The 24,271-nt window shown below is 36.3% G+C and overlaps 3 protein-coding genes and 1 long non-coding RNA gene across 4 annotated transcripts; 1 reads left to right on the forward strand and 3 right to left on the reverse strand.

Moving 5' to 3' along the window:
- Positions 1-2,825: 2,825 nt before the first annotated feature.
- Positions 2,826-14,575, reverse strand: LOC116175766 (TBC1 domain family member 9). The gene is made up of 15 exons (XM_031494049.1): positions 14,232-14,575; positions 14,019-14,185; positions 13,803-13,970; positions 12,929-13,025; positions 11,691-11,954; positions 11,588-11,644; positions 11,329-11,533; positions 9,918-10,135; positions 6,190-7,174; positions 5,430-5,615; positions 5,193-5,381; positions 4,855-5,144; positions 3,633-3,852; positions 3,432-3,584; positions 2,826-3,380 (listed from the first exon to the last, which is right to left on the reverse strand). The coding sequence occupies exons 1-15, from the start codon at positions 14,273-14,275 to the stop codon at positions 3,174-3,176; spliced, it is 3,450 nt and encodes a 1,149-aa protein (XP_031349909.1). The 5' UTR covers positions 14,276-14,575; the 3' UTR covers positions 2,826-3,173.
- On the forward strand, positions 3,847-4,674 carry LOC116175767. The gene is made up of 4 exons (XR_004146350.1): positions 3,847-4,098; positions 4,144-4,197; positions 4,248-4,480; positions 4,525-4,674. It is a non-coding gene; the product is annotated as an uncharacterized LOC116175767 (long non-coding RNA).
- Positions 14,576-16,003: 1,428 nt separating the features above from the next.
- LOC116175570 (uncharacterized protein K02A2.6-like) lies at positions 16,004-19,731 on the reverse strand. The gene is made up of 4 exons (XM_031493749.1): positions 19,548-19,731; positions 19,166-19,477; positions 18,014-18,887; positions 16,004-17,249 (listed from the first exon to the last, which is right to left on the reverse strand). Exons 1-4 carry the CDS (start codon positions 19,729-19,731, stop codon positions 16,004-16,006), a joined length of 2,616 nt encoding a protein of 871 aa, XP_031349609.1.
- A 1,014-nt stretch (positions 19,732-20,745) lies between these two features.
- Positions 20,746-21,840, reverse strand: LOC116176758 (protein BCCIP homolog). Its single transcript, XM_031495519.1, has 4 exons — positions 21,683-21,840; positions 21,381-21,638; positions 21,046-21,325; positions 20,746-20,994 (listed from the first exon to the last, which is right to left on the reverse strand). Exons 1-4 carry the CDS (start codon positions 21,752-21,754, stop codon positions 20,783-20,785), a joined length of 822 nt encoding a protein of 273 aa, XP_031351379.1. The 5' UTR covers positions 21,755-21,840; the 3' UTR covers positions 20,746-20,782.
- Positions 21,841-24,271: the final 2,431 nt, after the last annotated feature.

A 24,271-nucleotide genomic window follows, 5' to 3' on the forward strand; every position in this document is an offset into this window, starting at 1 on the left:
CAATGAAGATATTTGAAGACGAAAAATATAATTTATTTAAATAAAATTTCAATGTTTTCTATGGTAAAGTAAAGCGAGCCACGATGTTAATTTTTTTAGAAAAAAAGCGATTGTTTTCTGCATTGTAAGTTTACGTAATTTAAATAATATCGAAAGATGATTGATGAACTTATATATTTTTTATTTTTTCTTTGGGCTATCGCTAAGGCCTGATAATGACATAAAGTCGAAATCGATAGCCCAAAGAAAAAATTAAAATTTTGGTGCACAGTAGGTACCTACTTATATAAAAAAAAACCTTTAATATGCTTCTAATTTTGGAATAGGTACCTACCTATTTCAACACGGTTACGAGAAATGTGTTTTATTTTTATCTCATTTCTACAACGTTGTCGCGTACATCCGTCTTCTTCAAAAGCTCCTTTAGGCCAATCAGAGCTCGTAAACTGTCACTTTGACTTGCAATTATTACGCAGAGCCGTAGCCAGATTACTTAACTCTAAGAGCGGGCAAGGGGCAAATAAGTCCACAGGGCGGGCGGGTAAAATATTAAAATTTGCTGTTCCGCTGAAGAAATTCGTTTTTAGCGCAACCCACGAAAGTGGAGCGCTTTATGACTTCACATTTCCGTCCGTCTCTCTGTTGTTCCGTGTTGTACCTAACTCAGTCCCTAAACATCGTATCGGATTCGGGTTTTCGTTATTGATTATTATTATTATTATTATTATTGGTCAAAATTGTTATTTAGCCACCAATTTTGTTAGGAAAAAGATCAAACTCGATCGCTCGATGACGAAGAAATGATGACATGCGTATTTTTTGTGAACAAAATACTTTACCCGAAAAATCTCAAAATTGTTATTTATACATCACTTTTCTTAAGAAACTCAAGTGCTTACTCACTTACTGCATCCATCACGTTATTGCAAAATATTGATCTAAATCCTTATTTATGCACCAATTTTCTTGGGAGAAAGACGCTCGATGCCCAAGAAATGATACATGTGTATCGTATCGACTTTAAAACCAGTCTCCATCTGCCTATGTGAGTAGGTTGCTCTGGAAATACCCACGTAGTATTGGTTTTGGTTCTGACTTCTTCTTACAAAATACATCAGTACCTACACATAATTTGATACCATAACGTTGAATTGATTTAGGGCCGATTCTACAATACAGGTACCGAGAATAAGCTACCTATGCCTAGAATAAATGTCGACGGTTGCGTTGGTTAGGTACCATTGTGTCAACCAATGGCATACATGTTGGCATGGCAGTTATTCCAAAGGATATCTTATTTTGCGTAAAAGTGTAATTGTAGAATCGGCCCTTAATAAATTAAAATAATAAGAACATTTTCTTAATATCGAAAATGATTGAAATGTTCACTCTTCTTTTCTTAATTTTTTAAGAAATATACTTTACTTACCCATATCATTTAATTATGAGCATGCCTAATTGTAGGTATTTCAAGAGCGGGCAAAGTGAATCTCAAGAGCTAAAGTCCCTAGATTACTAAAGTAACGCGAATACACGGACTTCATTTTTTTTATGAAGTCCGTGCGCGAATAGCAGCCATTTTGGCTCAGTATGGGAACCGCGAAATTGAACCAAGTATGTATTTTGTAGTCGCTCTTGGATTGTGCGGATACTTGGATAGGGCAAGTTTTGTGAGCGTATCGTTCTAAATATTTTAATTGATTTTCATTAAAAGTTATCGAAAAATTGTCTCCACTTCTAGTTATTTCTTTTCTCGGTTTCTGTTTTCTTGCAAAAGATGCCCTTCTCTAATGAATTAATGGTTACAGCAGTACTCTCCTGAATGTACGCACAGCTATTATAATACAAAACAACAAATGTCAAACCTGAGGCCTGACACTAAGTGTCAAACGGCCATTTTGGCTCAATTAGCAGTTTGTTTTGTCTAATACACTGGCCTAATGAATCGCGCTACTTTAGTAATCTAGGGACTTTATCAAGAGCAAGCTTCTTGCCCCCTCTAGCGACAGCCCTGAATGAATATAGGGTATCGTAATTATATTTTATTGTAGTTATTCGCTGATGATGGCAGTCTTGCTGTCGAAACGCGTTCGAGGTTTTAATATATTATTGTGGTTATTGGTGTTTTTGTTTTACTTTTGCAAGTTCAACAGCCACAAATAGTTTCAGTGCTTCCAATAATGTAGGTACCTAGTTACGCCAACGTAATTTCTTGTATGTGTCTGTCTGTTATGCCAGCTTTTTTCCCTGGCATATTGTGTGAATAACATATTTTATATGTTCTTATCTTTTCTTACGCACAAAATTCTTCCTTTCATTATGGTTATTTAACAAACCGAATACTGTAAACCAGGGGTGCTCAAACGGTCGATCGCGCGTACTTTTTGAGTCAATCTCGAGAAGTATTTGGATTTTTAATCCTGCATCACACATAGTTGCAGCCTGTCAATAGTCGATGGATCGCAGTCTAACAACATTAAGTAGATAGTCAGCAGTTTAGGTTTGGGCACCACTTCCCACAATCCCTTTATGTGGGTTTTTTAAATGATCGATTCAAAGTACTTTCTTGACAGAATTATATACATACCCATTTGTTCATGTATTCTTAGAAGGGAGAGTCTTGTGAACTGAATCCTATGAATATTTCCTGTCATGCTAGAGTACCTACGATTCTCAAGTCGTGTACGAAATTAATAGACACACAGTCCTTGACATTTCAGATTTCTATAACTTCACGATCAGATTTCTAGTTGCAAATCAATCAAAATAAGACATTTATTTTGTTACATGTATTTGTGCTGTTATTTCATTACAAAATTCACACATACAATAAAATGATTTAATAGAGGTTAATAATATAGTAACTCAAATCAAATATACAAAAAATACTTCAATACTTCATTTTATACAATCTACTAATAAAATAGGTACATTTGTTAGACACCATAAAATTGTGTATACATAATATTCTGGAATGCATACAAGCTTTATCACTTCCTTTACATCAATATATGCACATTAAAAGTATAAAAATATAACAAGCTCATATAAAATTTATACATCTTGCGATAACTTTTCCCTAATAGAAGTGTCAATAGCCATAACAATTAGAAAATAATAAGGTATCAAGTAACTTTATGCTCTCTAAAAGCTGCTTCGACATAAAGATCAAGTTACACCTTTTTAGACTGAGTTTCGTAGCTATGCAATCTGTTAAACCTGTTAGTTTTAAACTGGCCGATATTATCAGAGATTGAAGTACGTTTTGAGAAGAAATCAGCCAGCTCCTTCGCATTTAAGACAGACGCTAAAAATTGTTCTACTGTGATGTACCACTCTATTTGGCCTTTAAGACTCGGATTACCGTTTTTATCTGGAGACTACAAGGAACGTTTTATTCGCGCTTATCTTTAAGGAATATGTATACTCACGTTATCTGCGACTTTGACTGGATCGTACATTGCTGCACAGGCGGCTGCGACAAGACTGTCATCGGACTCGTCTCGATTTCCGAAAAATTGCTTTCCCACGTCACCCAATTGAAACAGTTGAACCCCAACATTGGCAATGGAATGGTAGGTATCCTACGGTGTTATTACAGTTGTGAGTTGTAAACTTTGATAGGTCTATACCTGATCGTCAGGTTGTGCTTGAAAAATGTCATAAACGGTTTTCCATAGCATAACAAAGTGAGGTTGGGTCATTTTCGGTACCGATTTAGAATTGTTTTTACTATCAGTACATCGCGCGATATTCCGTAGATTGGTTAAGCTTTTTACTTCCCAAGTAGATTCTCCGCCTCCACTCTGTTGAGTCATTGATGTATCCACTGACTTCAATGATTCAAGGGATCTAAAAGGCAAACCAATGTATTGAGTACAGTACTACTGAGTGGGGATGTGAAAGCAGAAATACGTAAGGTGACAAATTGGAGAATACAAGGTTTGTAGTTGGCTCTGCATAACTTCACATCCACTGTCAAAATCATACAAATTTTTCATTATCATTACAAAATCATGAACAAATTAAATAGTGTATTAAAATTGGGGAATACGATAAAAAATGTAAATTGCAACACAATTTCTATCAAATCAAGCGGTATGTATAAGGTCACTTCCCTTCCAAACAAATTTCAAGTTTCAGATTTTTGGAAAACATATATTCGAGGTGCAAGTATGTCATCTGGGATTAAGAGGGGTGAATAGCAAAAGATGAACGATGATGAATTTTACCAAAACTTGTTTTAGTCGCAATTAATAAGAAATCTACAAGATATACCAGTAAAAGGTTCACACGTTGCGTGGAATGTCAACCTCGATGCGCATCTAAGAGACAAAAAGCAGTCGAAGACGCGAGCAATGTCATTAATGATGAATGTAAGCCAACTCCGGTCCCAAAGAAAATTGATGAATGTGAAATTAAAATTGCGAAATCTTGCACGCCAAATCCATGTGAATTTGTTTGTTCTGGCGTGCTAGTGGTAAGATTTCCTCTTTTGTCGGTCGGTGAATGACTGGTTTTTAGAAAGACACAAGTCAGTGTCCTGAGGAACCAATAGCACAGGTGCCAAAAGGAAACTGGAGCAAACGCAATCCCTAATATTTCCATTTTAAACCTTTAAAAAAATTGCAAAACAAATCCATTTTTCAAAATAAAAAAGTATAATGCAATAAATCTTGTCTTTGTATTTAAAGTCAAACTACATTTTCAAAACAAACCTTCTCCTATTTGGCGTAATACCTGCAAGGCAAAAGAAAGTTGAAGCACAGCTGCCACCTCCTAAGCATATGTCTACACTCATGATGAGGCTTTTTCTTCAATATCAACAAAACAATTATTTCAGAGCATACTTACTGTATTCCGGAAGCTGTAGGCGTGGAAGGTTCTTCAGGTGTGCTACTAAGCGTGTCTAATGTCACACTTTGTTGTTCCAAAACATCGAAAAAATCAGTAGCTTCCGAAGCTATCTCGGCACCAGATTCATTTCGAACGGGAGATTCAATGTCGGCCATACACAACAATGGCGGAAGGTGTACAATAAAAAGCAACTTCAGTCGCTGTGTTGGATCTGCTGTACATGTTAGGCCCAAAGCTGCAACTAATTCTCTAAAGTTCAAGTAGCCATCTCGATTTTCATCCAATAGCTAACAAGTATCAAAATTACATCTGTATCTAAACTTTGTACAACTTACAGTAAAAATTCTCCCAGCTAACGACTCGGCTTGTTCTCCTTTACCCCAAGGAGAAAGAACTGCAAATAGTAACTTAAAATATTCAAAATCAACTTTATAGCCTTCATATGGTTGCAGCGAGGGGTCATACCTCTCCAGTGCTGGCCTCTTTTGACTTAAAATTTCTTCCCTAACTACACTTAAAATGTCCTGGAAGAAAGAAAACGTAGTATAAATTTGGAGATCAAAGCAACTCACTTGTAACTCGTGAGTCGTAAAGAAACTATCATTAATAACACTTCTAATAACGTTCCTTTCAGAATTGTCTTCCAATTCTTGGACAACCCGTAATCGATGCTTCAGACGGAGACGTTCTATTTGTACAGTTGTTAGGGATCCATACTTGGTGTAGGATTCATAGACTAATGTTTGAATTGAAATGCTCTAAAAGAAAAACTAATCTGCATTTCTGATATACCGAAGGGCCAAATAAGAATGGCATTTTTATATAAATTTCACAGAGCACTTTTCCCTTGGCCATATTTATGTAAACGGATTTTACACGAAACGTGTTCATTGTAGTACAAGACCCCACATAAAGTCAACCTTCGCTCATCTGTTTACCGTGTGAAATACATTTTTTATCTTAATATGTAAACAAACACATTGCAAATGGGTTTGCTAAAAAATTAAATCAAGTGTACCCTTAATTAAAATGGATGTACCTAATTAATATTTCTGTACTGTTCCGTGTGTAAGAGAAGGACGCAGCGTATCAGCTCATCTTGGTGTAAGCACTCATGTAAGAGTGCGCATTAAGGGTACTCTTGACTTAATTTTTTTAGGCAACCATTTCCAATGTGTTTGTTTACCTTTACATAATTAAGATTGCTAAAAAATGTATTTCACTCAGTAAACGGTTGGCCTTATGCGGGATCTTAGACTATTACTTTCATATATATAGCTGTCTGCCATTTTTACTTAGCTACCTATTTTACTACAATGCGAAATGTCTTACCCTTTTCTGACTATCATAATCCTTATTTCTAACAGCACCTCTTCCATCATCATTATAAATTCCCATCAGATAATCCGACAATAATTGCATAGCCTCCCCTTCGTCTCCACACTTTAACAACTTGTCTTCATTCCAATCCAAAATCATTAGCGCCATTTGAAAAATAACCTTAGCGCCATCATAGAAGAAGCAATCCATAACGTTTACTGCACTCTCGTAAGGCATTACGCTTAAAAATATTGTCAAAAACCACGACAAAGAAATGATGTTAATCATCCCTAGCTGTTCTAGCTTGACGTGCAGAGTTGATAAATGTTCGGAAATTAAATTATCGAGCACTCCTTGATCGACAACAGCACCAACAACTCTAGTATTATAGTAGTCCGGTAACAAATTTTCGCATAAGGTTGCTAGCAACCAAAATGCCTCCTCCTCTCCGCAATATATAAGCAGAACGGACGCCACAATGTTCATTGCTTGGCAATAGCCGATGTTTGGATTGCGTAACGCGTACGCGCATAGAATTCGGCGCAAGGCATCTATACCGATGGAATTTTGAAATGCAGGATGTTCTGGTAAAGAACGATGTAAATCGCGTTCGATTTCATCGTTCGCCGTTGACTGCTTCAGCAACGCTTGATCAACTAACGACTTGTAATATCCAGGATACGTCGCCTTTTCGTTTGCCGCACCGGAGAACGCCATCCACGTGTCCATTCTTAGCGAATCGGGTATACCTTGCAAAACCAACTTTGCTATATCAATCGTTCTGTACATAGACACGCCTCTGCCAAATTCATTAAAGTGTAATTCCCACAACTTTTCTCTCTCCTTCTGCTTCTTCGACACATCAAATATGGGACTGAGTGGAAACAAGGTCATTAACGGGGGCTGACATTTCCAAGATGTTATTTCTTCTGCAGAGGAGAACGACTGAGCGTCGCCGCTACTGCCATTGCTATTCATACTCATGGTCTCAAAGGAGCTGGAAACCATCATAGTTAATGAGAAATATTGGCGTATTTATAATTTTTCGTTAGATACAGGATGTTTCAAATGTAAATAACAATGGCGATTTCCAACAACAAATAAAGTTTTAATTTATACTTTACAAATTTGTATGATGGCTGCCAAATAAGCAACACCAGTGTCTCAAGATCATGCAACAGTGAAAAAACAAAGATCTAGTGTGGGAAATATATATGACATATGGATATGAGTAAGGAGGTGAACCTAGTAGACAAGTACCTTCAGATTTAGAATAGAACTATTCAGACACTACAACACTACGACAATTGTTTCAATCCAACACAGAATAACTGTGTACATCTTCAAAAATATAGTTGTGGGAAATCGCCACAAGCATTTGGTTTAATTTATAAACAACCTGTACCCACTAGCCATTCAATGTAGTGCGTATAAATATCTGGAGCGATTTGACGAATCTTTTATAGCCACACTACTCAAGATGCAATGGTAGGGTTTGAAGTTGTTGTAAGAATAAAACGTGCACTCGGACTTAGATGATACATGCACACCCAAACACAATGGGCCACTTTCACATTTTTTATTTATGTGATAAATCAATGCGGAACATAAAGAAATACCAGTATGCAAAATTTCACAATCCTAAACACACAAACTTTTAAATTATCTAAAGATAAGTTTTTCGCGCGCTTGGAAATCATTTTAAACGCTAGATTTTGCCGGGCATGGTTGTGACGTCACAACTGTGTAAAAGTTCAGTGGCGGTATACTTGCATGTATACTTCAATGCGACGACGTAGCGTATGCGTTTGTTGTTGCTTACGTTTTCTCCTGTGTACCGTGAAATATATCGATATCTTTCTGACGGCACGTCTTGAGGCGGCTCTTCCCGTACGCACTTCGCTTCGAGCTTTGCATGACAGCAATACTCGCGAGCATTGCACGAGTACAATTTTTACTCTTCACGTGCAGTCCTTGTTCGAAGTACGCCAAGTGTAGTTACGTTACGCAGATTAATGAGGGTAATACGAGGGTAATAAGTAAGAAACAAGCAGCAGCAATAGGTAGTTCTTTTAGATCATAATGAAAAAAGTAAAATAAGAAGAAAAAAGGTATCGAGTAGAGTAAAGGAGTGGTAGGTATAAAAAAACGAGGTGCTGCCAATCATATTTATCTATTAATAGAAATCAATGTAAATCACTCTGAAGATTACCAAATTTACTTCCGGATGCATATGCTGACATTAAATATACTTATACTTAATTGTTGAAATTAAATTCGTTAAAATGCCTACAATACATTTTTCTGAAAGTGGCATTGAAAGTTTTACTGTCTCATTCCATCCAATATAATGAATATATTGTCTTATTTCGAACCTTGTATTCATGCTCGTAATCAAACTACACATTGCAACTTTAGCGCGCATAGCTTCGCGCCGCGCCAAGTTTTCCGACAGATTTGAAAACGTCAACACGACCCAAGTTGCAACAAAGTGCTGCTCGTCTGGTCCCTTCACGTTCGAGCTTTGCATGAATTCATGTTGGGCAATGTTCGTACAGGCAAAGCTCGAAGCGAAGTCCGTACGTGAAGGGCTGCCTGAAGAGATTAAATGTGGAAAATTTTTAGTCCACCTAAAAATACACTATTCGTACTAATTTTTTTGAACTTTCTCTATCATGTCTCCACCCACACACACACATGCACCCTTTATCGTTTTTTGCGCACAAGACACAAAACAAACCTGGCCGGGCGGACCTCTACAAACCTGGATCTATGAACACAAGAATGTAAACAAATATGGCGACCACAGTTGTGACGTCGCACCAATGGCAGGGCGTTTGCAGCTGACGTCATATTTAAAGGGATTCACAGTAATTGTTTTTACTATTTGTTTAAAAACAAATGATCTTTTTCAAAAATTAGTATTCGCCTCATGTATGGCGTATATAGTACTTGCCACCTGTGCAAATTTTTTGCTAATAACGAAACCTTGCAAGTAGCCCATTATTGGTTGGAGTGCTAGTTACCTTATCAATCAATACTTATTAAATTGCGAAACGAAAGCCTTTAGGGTGAAAAGCTTTGTTCTAACTTTTTATATGTGTAGGTGAAATGTACAGTTTCTCCTGCATTATCAACTGATACATTTTCAGATGAGAGTAGGTAATCAAACTGCTCCAATCATTTATGCGCACCCTGTGTCATTGTAACTATTCAACACAATCGTCCATTAATGGGAGTGGGAAATTTAGTATCCCCTCAAGTATCAAAAACAGCAAGTTTCAGTTTATATTTTTTGTAAACAACCTGAACGTTTGAAGGAACAAAATAGCTACTGAACGCGTCACATGAAAAAGCAGGAACTGCTAATCATGAATGAGTTTACCATACTTCATTTTTTTACTACATAGGTATAATTACAGTTGAAATTGATGCACTTAATGTGATTGGAGTTTGACGAGCCAATAAAATTCACCTGAGTTTATAATAAACATATAAAAAGTATCTCTAATTGACTAACCTCAAAACCAATTGACAAGGCCATACAATGTATGTTGCATGTCTAGAGTTTCTTTTAATATTTTATTCAATACTGATATGATGAGAATAGATATTTGAACAATACACTCAGTACGTTTAAATATATTATTTCACCTGCATCTGCTTGAAATTTCAATACTAAAGGATACTGAACTTCCTTTCCCTTGTCATTTTGTCATTAAATCCTGAAATAAACTTACTGTAAAGGCGCTTGCGTCCTTGATAAAAGTTCAGATATTTTTCTAACGAGAAAATCTCTATCAGAGACTTGAGCAAATAAAAAATTGGTTTTATCCACTTCATTCTTTGTCGTAACAATTATTGCCTTATCGAGCATCGCATTACTTACATTATTTTCTATATTTTCTACAACTTTGATGTCACGAAGTGGAATTACTAAACTGACTAACGACTTTACCTGCAAATGAAGATTTATAATTAAGCTTTGCTGAATGAATAACATGAAATACGTGTAAATGAAAGCTATGACTAAAGGTGGGTTCATAGCTCTCCATTCATCCATTGTGTTGATCCGTCAAACGATTAGCACATTTAAAACCTCACTCTTGTTAAAAACGGACCAATGAAAACGTAACTGTTCAATTTCAACCAACTTTTCCGTCATAAACGGACGACGTACGATTTAAAATTTTACTGCCTTCAGATTGGCTCAGCTAAAGTATAAATGGAAACGTATGAACGGAGAGCTATGGGTCTACCTTTAGTGTGGCGGCTTAGCTTTGAAAGCTGGCAACATTGAAGCTTGATATGCTAGTCACATCCTCAGTGGAAAACTTTGTGAAAAAAAATAACCTCTCTCTCCCTGTTATTAGTGGCTAAGGTTATAGACATTGTTACCATCTTATCATGGTGATAGGAGCTCTTATAACAGAGGCAAAATTGGTCAATCTAAGCCGAATATCTTAAAATGCAAACACATAACTCTTATATTGTTTTCCATTTTGGTAAAATTCGTGTGATTCTTGTGATCCGTTGATCATTTTGTATGGGCAATGAATCACAAAAATTATATTGGCATACTTTTATTTATTTTGTATAAATGAATAAAACACAACTTTGTGTTTTTTTTTAATTTTTTAGGAAGGACACCGCAAAATGCTTAAAAAATGTACCTATTTCTTTACCTAACTACTATACAAGGTGTTACATATAAGTATGTAAAAAAAAGAGGGGATCAAAACAAGCACTTTCTAAACAAAGGCTTCAACATGTTTCGTTGTCAACCGCCAAATTTAATCCAACATGATTATACATTTCGGTTTCAACACAAAGGTGCCCCCCCCCCCCCTCCCATTTTCACAAATTTAATGTATGTACCTAAACCTAAAACAAAGAAACAAATCTTAATTGGAAAGTAGATCACTTCCAATCTCGTAAAATCTACTAATTTGTTGCTTTAATGCTTTAGCTAAGCCACCGTGATACATTCAAAAACAGCTAGTTCATTGGCATGTATTCCATAAGGACTTATTAGTTAATTACAAATGTTGAATACGAATACAAGGCCTTCTTAACAAGTTTTATAGGAAATAAAATTTTATGAACTTCAACTGAATGAGCGAGTCTTGTAAGAAACGAATGATATCTTACCCTACTTTCAAAACAAATGTAATTCTGTGACAAAAATAGTCGACCATTAACATGTTTTTTATTGTATGGCGTCATTAACGTGCAATCAATGGAACCATCCAACTTTTCCGTGGTCGGTAACCTAAACATTAGTCTATACGCTTCTGAATGTGAACGAGCATCCAGATCTCTTTTCAAAAATGACGCCTTTTTCGGTACATTTTTGCTGTTAAAAACATACCTTTATTGAAAATGTAACAAATCAGAATAACTTACTTACCTAAGTTTATTTAATAAGTCTCTATCCTCATTGAAACATCTTTTATCGTCTATTAACCTGAAATTAAGTATTGGTGAAATGTTACGGTCAATATTGTCCCTACCTTTTTGCAGCATAATCAGCTAATTGTTCCATTAATGTAAACGTTTCGTTCTTTTTTAAAAACATACTAAAATGGTATTCCTTCTCTCTTGTCGCTATCCTAATTGAATCTGGGAATACTATGCCATTCGTTTTACCCAATTCAGTCACTTCTGACCATCGTAACACAAGTTTTGTGTCTATGCCAAATATAAGAGCGTGGAAACACAGGTAATTTACAGAGAGGTATAGCCATCCTTGCCGCGGCAGTTTTCCTTTCCAATAACTGAAAGAACAACAGCTTTTCAGTACAATGGTAACTTTTTTCTAACATAACAAAATAAGCATAACTATACTGTGCATGCCCCAACCGATTTTGAAACATGTCCTTTTTTAAATATCTTTTGAAAATATTAATAGGAAGTACTTGTTCACCGGGCATCCTTATTTTAGAACCCAATACGTAAATCACTTGGCTTGGTGCAATAAAATTGATTAAAACGGTTGAACAGGAGCACCCGTTTTCCACCGTGTAGTTTACCAGCTTTAATGACCACCTGATATTTATTGACAAATAATTGGGCGTTTCGTTACTAAGAAACTGTAGCTTCCAGATATATTTATTTCTTTTAGAAGTGAGAAATAGAAGATAAACCAAATGTTTTAATTTCTATCGCCGTCTTAGCTTAGCCCCTGATAAGGAAACCAGTTGCCGTATATAATTGAGACAGTTAAGAGAGTGTAGATAACAATAAATCAAACACTTAACAAAAACTGTTTAAATGTAAGTTTGTTTTTGAATATCGTCATTTATTGGAACGCAAACAAATACAAAATAAGTATAAAATAAAATAAACTAAAAAGAAAACACAGAAACACAGTTAAACCAAAAGGGCGAGGTTCAGAATAGTAGTGTATTCCTATACACTACCATCTGTTCTACCGTTTAACCCATTTTCTAAATACAAAACCTCATGTTGAATTTAGGAAAAGGAACTTTTTTATTTCTATAAAAAAAGTATTTTGTTAAGTAGGTATTGCGATAACCCAATGATCAATGACTTTTCTAATTTGATCCTGAGCACAAATTCTGCACATTTTCTAATTTAAATAACTGACTGTATAACTTCAATACTAAAACAATAGTGCCAGCTTTATTTAGAAAACATTGTAAAAAATACCCAAGCAGCAAGTGTTGTTAAAAAATACTTGAGTACTTCCGAAAAATTAAACAGCAGAAAAAATAATGCATACAATTACCTGCATGAATAATAATTAACCAATTTCTCCTCCTGAGGAATAATAAACAATCGATGAAATTTATCACAAGTGGCTTTAAAGGCCTTGGTATCCTCATCTGGAATAAAAATAACAATTACACACCCTGTGTCCCAGGTTGATAAGGAAACAGAATTAATGTATTTTTAGCGAAGGATCCAGGAGGCCTTTGATATGTATTTGCAGTTCGCGTTCAACGTACGTTATTGCGCTTACCTGATGCTAGAAAGAGATTGGAGTAGTAAATTGAACGCTAATTTCAAAGGCCTTGTGAATCCTTCGCAAAAAAAATACATGCCGTTTCACTATGGTGCGTTTTACCTAGGACACACTGTATTCAATATACATCAACAATAAAAACTAAACTCAAATTTGATCTGGGATTAAGTGGAAGAGATCTTTTATTTAAAATTTGTTTGCTCTTCATATTGTCACAATTTCTCTATCAATGTCACAGCCGACTAAGAAGTTTACAAAAAATAATGCAGACAAATTATTATTATCAAACATAAAAACAGATAATAATCTTGACCTTTCTCATTCAATTGCAATAAATAATAATAGTTTACTGAATAGGGTTATTTACTTAAAGCGATTTCCAGTCAATTAATTATTAATAAAAAAAGGGACTTTTTCAAATAGTTGCTGGTGACAATAATGGTCCTTGCAGATTTTCTGTTAATTGAGACTGATTTTAAGATTTTCTAAACAGTAAAGTACCTAGATTGTGGTTTCAAAACAACTTGTAACTGCGTTCATTAGCAAAATACACATGGCAGATTAGTTTAGGGTGCGTGATAACACAATCAGCAACTAGATAATCTTAAAATCCGAGGAAGATTTCAAACACTCTCACCATCAATATCTTGATCTTGTCGCACTGCTATTATCGATTCTATTTTGCAACTGACAAAATCAGTGATGTCGTCCTCATTATCGAATGTCCGTAATGTCTCGTATACATTGTTAAACAACCACTCCCAATCTTTCAATATTTCTTGCCTCGTCATTGAACAGGCAATTACTAAACAAGAAAGATAATAAAACATTTTATTAATCAAAAAGTTCATACACCAATAGACTTCGGAGGTCGGCGTTTGATGTAAGATTCGATAAGGTGGTGGTTTACTATCGAAAATACTATCCATTGTTCCTACCAGTAAAGAAGACAACCCCTTCGAGTTACCATGACCTTTGCGATGTTGTAAAATAAAGTATTTTGTAGTTTCCTCCGTTACCCTACGAATCGTTAATAAATTCGAAACATACAGTAAAAGAGCCTTACCATAGCGCCGTAGCTAAAAGTACTTCTTGCGGCTTAACCCACATTTTAAGACGTTTAGGTGCTTTGTTACTAGTAATAATCAATCATAATCCCAAGGATACCTCCACTAGGTCAGTAATAATTCAATGTTTACTTATGTAAGCAGTTTAGGCGATCACAACATGTGAAATTTCCGCTTCTCAACATATTGTTATTATACTACATCTTCAGAGTGAGCGAACCATACGTTCACAACAAAAACTAATGTTATACAAATGTTAACATAAATGATAAGAGCTATAAACCAAAACTGATAAATATTTAGCTCTCTTTACTCAACTGTCACTGTCAGTTCGCTGTCAAAAACATGCTGCAATATGATTTTTGACCTTTGTTTTGGTAATTTTTTTCGTAAATATCAGATATACAGGGGATCATTTCTCATACAAGGAAAATCCTAGTAGCTAGTAGATAAAGTTTATTGAACACTAAATTTTGACCTCGCGACTTCGTACGCGCATAAACTTTACTTAAATTAAAAGACGGTCCTGTAATGGAAATAATACAATCCAGTATTCTAAACATTAATAAATATGTCCCGTAATGTAACCAATGCGTCCCGAGACCGAGAGTCCCTCACTTCCTCTTATCGCTTTTGTAGCAGTGCAGTGCAGTGTTGCTCAAATCCACGCAATCAGTTTTCATAATATATTTTAATGTACCTAATTTTTTAATCTATTTTCATAATATATGGCAAATTGTCTCCTTTATTTTTTAACTAAGCTCCTTGGTATAATATGGCTACAGTAGCGCGTCGCTACTGATGGCGTCACCCATGCTGGCGCAGTATCCCTGCTGGAGGACCGACTAAAAAGGCAGCCCTTCACTTCATGTACGCGTACGCACTTCGCTTCGCATGACAGCAATGCTGGGCGCTGGCGAGCAGAATATACCTCGTTCGTTCCCTGATATAATATTTGTAACCACTGGAAATATGGCTTTTATTAGCTTAAAGAAATCAACTAGACAATTAAATTAACTTTGACAATAACGATAAATGACTATCAAATGATAACTAGATAAAATATCATATCATTCTTCCCCTGTAGAATTTTCTTCTTCTGCAGAATTTTCTGCCCCTGTAGAATTTTCAATTCCACTTTCTACAACAAAGTTTTGAAACCGCGAGGGTGGCCTTCTAATTCGAGTAGACCTTCTAACCTCTTGTTCCGTCGAAGATCCATCAGAAGTTTGTAATTCTTGTGAGGCCTCAGTCTCTGAAGTTTCAAGACTAACGTCATCTTCACCCTCGTCAACGTTGTTTGGGAAGGGCGCTAAATGACGATTTGTCACGGTTGACATTTCTCCATTAGCTCTTCTAATTAAAGAGTAGTAAGGATTACTCTCGATAAGTTCAGCTTCTTCTACTACGGGATCAGTCTTTGAGTGACGGACATTCTTTTTTACTAGAACAGGTCCAGGCGTTGAAAGCCATGATGGTAGCGAATCCCCGTTTGGTGATCTTCGAGGGTACGTGAATAGTTTTTCATGTGGCGTAGCATTAATCGATGTACAAAGAAGTGATCGGATACAATGAAGGGCATCTTTAAGGACTTCCTCCCAGTTTCCAATTGACAAACTCTTTGAACGTAGACTGAGCTGAATAGTACGCCAAAGTGTTCCGTTCAAACGTTCCACTTGACCATTACCCTGTGGATTGTATGGCGTCGTTCTTGAGGATGCAATGTTTGAGTTTTTTAGGAAATTTTTAAATTCTTCAGACATGAATGAGGTTATCTGTCGCTGTGTATGTAAAGAGGCTGGCCAAAAGTGAGAAACAGGTCTTTCAGGCATTTAATGACTGTGGATGAGGTCATATCTTTGCATGGGTAAGCGAAGGGAAATTTGCTATATTCATCGATAATCGTTAAAATATATTTGTTTGAAGAATTAGAAGGGAGAGGACCTTTAAAATCAATATTAAGGCGTTCGAATGGAGACGTAGCCTTAATTAGTTGACCTTTTGCTTTCAAAAATCTTGGCTTAATTTCAGCGCACGTTGGACACAATGCAATCATCTCTTTTACATCATTTGCTATATACGGTAGGTTTTTAGAGCGTATCCAATGGAACATTCTACTTACTCCAGGATGGCAAAGCGCATTATGAAGCTGTTTTAATTTGTCGGTGTTCATGTACGCACAAACTCGTGACAGAGCGTCTGCTGTTGTGTTTTCCGAACCTGGTCTATATATAATGTCATATTTGTAGCAGGATAGCTCTAGCCTCCAGCGCATTATCTTCTCATTTTTAATCTTGCTATTGTGATTTTGATTCAACATGTACGTTACTGATTTTTGATCCGTAATTAAAAGAAAGTGTTTTCCAATCAGAAAATGTCTCCATTTTTTAAGACTTTCAACAATTGCACAAGCTTCCTTCTCTATTGATGAATGTCGACATTCTGGATTAGAAAGCGTTCGAGAGAAGAAAGCGACTGGACGACCCTTTTGCGTAAGCGTACCGGCTATAGCAAAATCCGAGGCGTCAGTTTCAACAGTGAAAGTTTCATCATCATCTATTGCTATAAGAGCAGCTTTTTTTATGTCTGATTTAATCTCTTGGAAGCATTTTAGAGCATCAGGCGTTAAAGGAAAACTTGAAACACAAGTTAAAGGTTTTATCTTCTTTGAAAATCTTTCAACCCATTTCGCATAGTGGGCGAACATTCCCAAAGCACGTTTGAGTTCTGAGTTTTTAATGGGAGCGGGAAGTTCTAAAAGGGGTTTCAATCTCTCAGCGTCTGGTTTGATTGTGTTATTTTCGACAGTATAGCCAAGTAGATCGATTTTTGTTTTCTTAAAAACACATTTTCTTTCATTCAGTGTTAAGTTATATTTTCTCGCCGCATCCATAAACTTTTTTAGATTACGTTCATGTTCTAACTCATCTTTACCACATACTGTCACGTCATCTAAGTATACAAATGTACCTTCTAGTTTCTCTCTGGTTATGATGAAGTCTAGAGTCCTTTGAAACCCAGAGACATGGAGAGAGGAGATCGCTGATCGACGAGTGCGCATCCAAGAAAGGGTGCGACTAAAGTCACTAAATATAGAAAGTACCGCAATCATCCGCCATTTTTGGGCAAATTTGCTGCCAACTTAAAAAAATTGACAAATAAAATCTGAATAGCTGTCATTTTTATAACCTAACTTCATAGTACTGTCATGTTTTATAAAAATATATACAGATATCTCCAAACAGGTGGAACAATCCCTAACATTAAAGTTACTAGAATCTGGTAACTTTCGCCATTTTTGGGCAAAAATCATGCGTTCTCTCTCTAACACACGAGCCCAATGGATTGCGGTACTTTCTATATTTAGTGACTTTAGGTGCGACCTCATGGGCGCTGCCATTTTTACACCCGTTGTGTCATGTTGTGTTTATAGTGGTGTTATTTTAGCGTGTGTTCGTGTTTAGGAGAGCTTTTTTCGAGGTTTAAGTGTTTATTTTGTAACGTCAACGTCACTGGCATTTTCTTTTGTTTATTTGGATTGAGATATTAGTTTCTTCCTACGGAGCTGCTGCCGAATAGAGTGTAGTGTATGAAGATTGCGTTAGATGTCTCTGGGTTGCGTCAGTAAACCTTTATAGTCCTGTTCAAATTTCGCGCTTCAATGGGTGTCAAAATGGCAGCCCCCTTGTTTTGTCACTTCGCGCAGTTTCATGCGCTATCTCCTCTCTCCATGTCTCTGTTGAAACCATATATATACTTCTCTTATATATATGTTTGAAACGCTGCTACACCATTGGTAACACCGAATGGAATTCTTGTAAACTGGTAAAGTTGTCCGCAGGCTTCAAAAGCAGTGTAGACTTTCTCTTTATCTAAAATGGTCATTTGATGATATGCGCTTTTTAAGTCGATCTGACTGAAGATTTTGTATTTCGATACTTTTAAGACGACCGTTTCCATGTTTGGTAATGGGAATGCATCCAATTCTGTAAACTTGTTAATAGTCATAGAGTAGTCTATTACTAGACGTTTTCGATGAGCGCCACCTCCCGCTACTAGGACTTGTGCTCTCCAGGGAGAAATGCTTGGTTCTATTACACCGTCTTCCAGTAATTTTGATATTTCTTGCTTGATAAATTCTTCGTCTTCTATACTGTATCGACGACTCCTTACGGCGATAGGTCTGATGTTAGGTGACAAATTAGTAAAAATAGATGCTGGTGGCACTGAAGACTGCATTACGTTGCAGATGCGTAATGGTTCATGGGGACCTCCTAATTCAAATTCAATTTTACAATGTTCTTTTAGTAGGTCGTGTCCAACGATCACGTCCGCGCAGAGATTATCGACGATAAGAAGTGGTATCTGCCTGTAGTTGTGTTTATTCATGGTGATATTGGCGAAGCAAATACCTTCGACAACTGATACTTGATTCAGCGAAGCTAAGTTGACAGACTGTGTACATGGTTTTTGACGTAATTTCATTAGGCGCGCGATCTTGCTGTTTATAAAACTGACAGAACTGCCAGTGTCAACAAGAGCATCAGCTTTATAACCATTCACCGTGATTAGAATAGTTGCACCTTTCAAGCTTGACGGTGAAGCGGCAGATATTGTACTACAGTGAGATGAGCCGTCATCGATAAGACTGTTGACTGTGTTTTTGAACGAAGCCGAGTTGCTGGTAGCGTTTCTTGATTCACATACATTTGAAAAATGACCTTTTTTAGAACACAGGTTACATATAGCACGGAAAGCTGGGCACCTTTGATGTACGTTACCTGGTTACCACCACAAAAGAAACAACATCTTACTGCTCGTGAGGATGGTTCAAGTATTGTTTGTGATGGTCGGTGTTGTGTAGCCGCTGCTATGTTTGATGCTGTATCTTGTTTTTGTTCGTATATAGCATTAATTTGCGGTGAATTGTTACTTATTATTAGCGCGTCCTTTTCAGCTGTTTCAAGTGCAATAGCTTGGTCAAGTGCTTCGGCAAGAGTAAGTTTTTTATTTTCTAGCAGGCGTTCTTTGATTTTACGAGAAAGCAAACCGGAGATCAAGGCGCTACGGATTGCTTGTTCTTCATGTTCTTGAGCGGTAACGGTTTCGAAAGAGCAATCTTTTGCCGCTAAACGTAAAGCTCTTACGTAGTCAGAGATGTTTTCATCCGCACGTTGTTTCCGGTTAAAAAGAATATGCCTGGCTAGAATTATATTTTTAGGTTTAATATAAATACCTTCTAAAGCTGCAATTGAGGCTTCGTAAGTTTCGCAAGTTTTGATATGTTTGTAGATTGAAGCTGACAGGTGATTTACTAAGAGCTTGCGTCTTAATGCATCTGGTATTAATAACTTCTTCATTCAAAAAACTTTCGAACGTTGACCTCCAGTGCTGCCATTGTGCATCCGCTTCTGCAGCATCAGGTTCGACATCAAATTTGTCAGGACGTAAATACCTCGTGATAGGAAAACTAGTTGACGATGGGTTTTCGTTAATCATTATTTTAAGCTAATAAAATTGATATAATATTTGTAACCACTGGAAATATGGCTTTTATTAGCTTAAAGAAATCAACTAGACAATTAAATTAACTTTGACAATAACGATAAATGACTATCAAATGATAACTAGATAAAATATCATATCATTCCCTTCACGTTTGAACTTTGCATGAATTCGTGTTGGGCAATGTTTGTAGGGGCAAAGCTCAAACCGAACTGTGTACGTGAAGGCCTGCCTTAAGAAAGATACAACCCACCTACTGAATACAAGATTCCACACCATAGTCCCGTTCATACCTACCACGTTCAGATCGAAATGTCCTTCCCACCTTTCAAACTTCTTTCCAAGCTGAGCTGGCAGAAGTGAAAAAAATTACACTACTTTGATTATATATTAAGGGGCACAGTATACAAACTACCAGTGATTATTTATTTTATGTTACCTGAAGTTCAGTATGGTAAAGTTTACACTTGGACATCAACCTTATCTTGTCAAAGGTAAAATGGGCATGCGCAACACTATGTGTACCCTACCCAACTTGCATATAAGTATAATATTGTATCGTTAATAATAATATAACCCAGTAACCACTAATGTTTTTTTTAACACAAACACTTCAGTCAACTTTTAAGAACAATATAAAACCACAGGGTGTTTCCCTATAAGAGCAAGATTGACCCGAAAAACACCAGGGGCCTATAACAAACTATACAATTGTACCAAGCCTACAAATTACAAGTAATCTGAATGTAACTATAACTACAAGTCCTAACGAATTTGGTATATGTAAATGAGTAAGTGTAAAATATATTCTAACAATTGTAGGACTTGTACACATATCATTCCTCTAATATTGTCAAAAATATTACTCAATTTGAATGGAAATCATTTTTAAATATAATTGTTTTCCTTACCAAAAGTTATGATGGAATGCAAGTCTAAGTTAGGGGCAGGGGGCAGTAATTACTCGCATATTTGTTTGGTCCTTAATCTACAGATTAGTACAAAATCTAGTTAGCATACTCAAATTTATTAATAGGTATCAAATTTATGACACAAAAGCTTTCACTTTTTGAACAATTTCCGCAAACTTATTCCCCTGTATAAATAAAATTCGTCTGTAAGGTATCATTTCTCTGTCCTCTTCTTCCCATTGCCCCACTAAAGCAGTATCACACTGCGATGTGACGTTATATTCTATACTAACTTCAGCTTCTTTGTCAAAAATTTCTTCCTCGGCATTTGAAAACATAACATCGGCTAGAATTAAAAAAAAGTTGCAATAAGGCTATTGCAGGTTTCCTTACATACATTTCCCTCCTTTCGATTTGTACAGCTTACAAATAAGCACAAAATAATCAAATTTGTAAGAATCATCTCTTTTGGCCATACGCGACATTTCCGCCTGTAGGGATGTTAATAATGGATCTGCAATTTTTGGCGGTAAATTTATAAAACGTTCATTAATTAACAGTCCTAATTTCTGAGAACTTTCTAATATGTTATTGATTTTGTTTCGAACAGCTTCATCTGATGTTTCTGTCGTTAATCGCTGCACCAATTCGAACAGTTGTTGAACTACTGGCGATTCCTAAAAAAAATAGGTACACTTCAGATTTTAGAATATGGACATTCAAAAAACATACCAAATGAGAAGTTAAATTGAACACTGTAGTAACGCCAAACACATCCAGTGCTTCTGTTAATGTATCATCATCGTCATCGTCTTCATCCTCATTCCAACTTTGCTTCAAAACACTCCCAATTCCTTCTTGTGCAATTAGCATGTCGCTAAGTTGTGTAACGTCCACATGTTCTTTAAGAAACAGTTGTCTCAAGAGTTGACGGATACCATTAAAATCTTGCACTTCCAAGTTTCGACCTTCAAAATCGGCTTGAATTTCCTATAGAAACACCTGTAGATGTTTTCGGTTTGAATTTTTCCTACCTCGTCCATTTTAAAGTCTCCTTCATGGTCCGTTTGTTTGCTCACCGCACGTTTCTTAATAGAACTTGCCATTACTACCTATTAACTAAAAAGTCGTTGTATATGGAATCAGGTGTGTCAAATTGAGGTTATGTTGTGTTTGGTCGTGGCTATAGTACTGTATACGATAGATTTCGGCTTGGTACGCTTACATAGTTGCCAGGCCGTTAAATTTGTTATATTGGAAACATATATTTGTGACAAGATCGATTCTGATTATATTATATTATATTCTAATCATTGCATTGCAACTCGGTTGCACACAATAAAAATGTAACATGTAAATACTTTGTAGATATAGTATTTAGATACTTAAATAGTATCTGATAGGTACACTGTATAGAAATAATATTTTTATTACTAACAATATTACATAGATCAAGATACTTCTGAGGCACATTTTCTTTGTTCTTCAATACAAAAATGTATTGATTTGACTTCCTTTTTACCTTTAGTATACGTCATAGAGTCTTCAGCACTATCTGACAATTATTAGGTACCCTTACATATTTCAAATAACTGTCAAAGTCAACGAAAACTTAAACACCAATCAAATGGCCCTTTCGAGGCAACCTATTATCATGCACAATTTCTCTTAAAAATAAACGTGTAAACAAATATAGCAAACGAGCTCCTGGGTATAGCCACAGATTTGTATGTGTAGATCTGTGGTATAGCTATAGCATAGGCAAAACCAAATGTTTAATGTGGTGTCAAATTTTCATTTAAGTGCTTTCTCATAAATAAGAAAATTTGCAAACCAAATTTTGAAACTATGTATAAAATTTCATTTTAATAGGAACCTACTTTCTTACATAAAAAAGTTTACAATTCGGTTCATAAATAGTCGAGATGCGAAAAGGGCACCGTGAATTGAATCGATTGCACTCAACTTTTGGCATTGCGTATTATATGGCCCAAATTGAATTTAATGCAATTCGGTTCATAACTAACGGAGATCTCAAAAGTACCTTCCTTATTTTTGGGCCTACATTGCCAACGAACTTCAGTCTTAAAATTTGATAAAGAATCCACCTGCAAAGTTTCATCGTAATCGGGCCGTTTATTTTCGAGATTCGTGCTAACGGACGGACGGACAGACACAGTAAAATTATAAACTCACTAGGAGATCTTCCTTTTACAACCATGCAACTAATAGGTTCATAAATATTCAAACTACATGTGATACACAAGGCCTAAAATTGGCCCTTTAATTGCCCCTTTAGGTTAAATCATTAAATATTTATGCAATGGTTAAATTGAATTTTACGTTAAAAACTACAATCAATGATTAATTATGACAATGGTTCTTTTATAGATTCAACCCTTTAATTTGACATTAATAAATCAGAAGAAGCTTGAGCAGCCTCCTCACAATGAAAATATATTGGTATTTGGTAGGTAACGTAATCAGTAGAGCTGATGCGTAATGCGTATATTGGGAACTATCTGACGGCAACCGTCTGTGGTGACTTATTCAATGGAGATTTTTCTTTAGTTCGAAACAATCATTCCAGTGTTTGTAGGTCACCAGCCACCAGGGATTTGTATCGGGATTCACAGAAATGCGAAGCGCGGCCTGGTCATGTTTACCTGGTTTAGGGATAATATTATTATCTCCATGAATTGTTTTTGTAGGTATGTATTTAAAACGCGATACATTCCGTATACATTATTCTAACAAGGTGGACAGATTTTACGAACTAGGTTACTCTCGCCACGTTCACATTCTGACAGACAGTGTCCCATTCGTCTCCCGTTGAAGTGAAATAAGGAGAACTCTGCCGAGCTACAAAAGCTTTTCCACGCCTGACATCTACTAATTTCTTTATAGCGCATTTTTTAAGAATTAAAAAAATGTCGATTGTTTGTGTTTTGTCCGCCCGTCCGGCCGTTCGTATGGGGGGGGGGGGGTTTCTAATGAAAGGTCTCACCGAAATAAATACAAACTATAACTTTCCCGTGCGACTTTTTTTCGAAATCAGTGAGCGACGGGGCCAGGAGGGGGGGGGGGTTAAATATTAATTGTATCTGTCATTGTATTCTAATTAAAGGTCTCAACGAAAGGAACCGTTTTTTACTAATTACTGTCCTTCTTTCTTCCTCTTAGCCAAGTATGGAGCGGAAGGAGAGGGGAGAGTGGAACTATAGTTTTATCCTTCATGGTACTCTAATGAAAGGTCTCAACGAAAGGAATTAATTTCTACCAACCATAGTCCTCCCTCTCGACCTCTTATCGTGATCGGATATATTCCCTTATACCTCAAGAACGGATTGTCGGAAGAGGGTACTAACAAAGGGCGATTGAGACGTCTGCAAGAAATATATCCATTGGTGATGTACCAACCGTTTTTTACTAATTACTGTCCTTCTTTCTTCCTCTTAGCCAAGTATGAAGCGGAAGGAGAGGGGGGGGGGGAGTGGAACTATAGTTTTATCCTTCATGGTACTCTAATGAAAGGTCTCAACGAAAGGAATTAATTTATACCAACCATAGTCCTCCCTCTCGACCTCTTATCGTGATCGGATATATTATCCCTTATACCTCAA

The sequence above is a fragment of the Photinus pyralis genome, unplaced genomic scaffold (assembly GCF_008802855.1).
Source record: "Photinus pyralis isolate 1611_PpyrPB1 unplaced genomic scaffold, Ppyr1.3 Ppyr1.4_LG7, whole genome shotgun sequence".
In the NCBI taxonomy this organism is placed as follows: Eukaryota; Metazoa; Arthropoda; class Insecta; order Coleoptera; family Lampyridae; genus Photinus; species Photinus pyralis.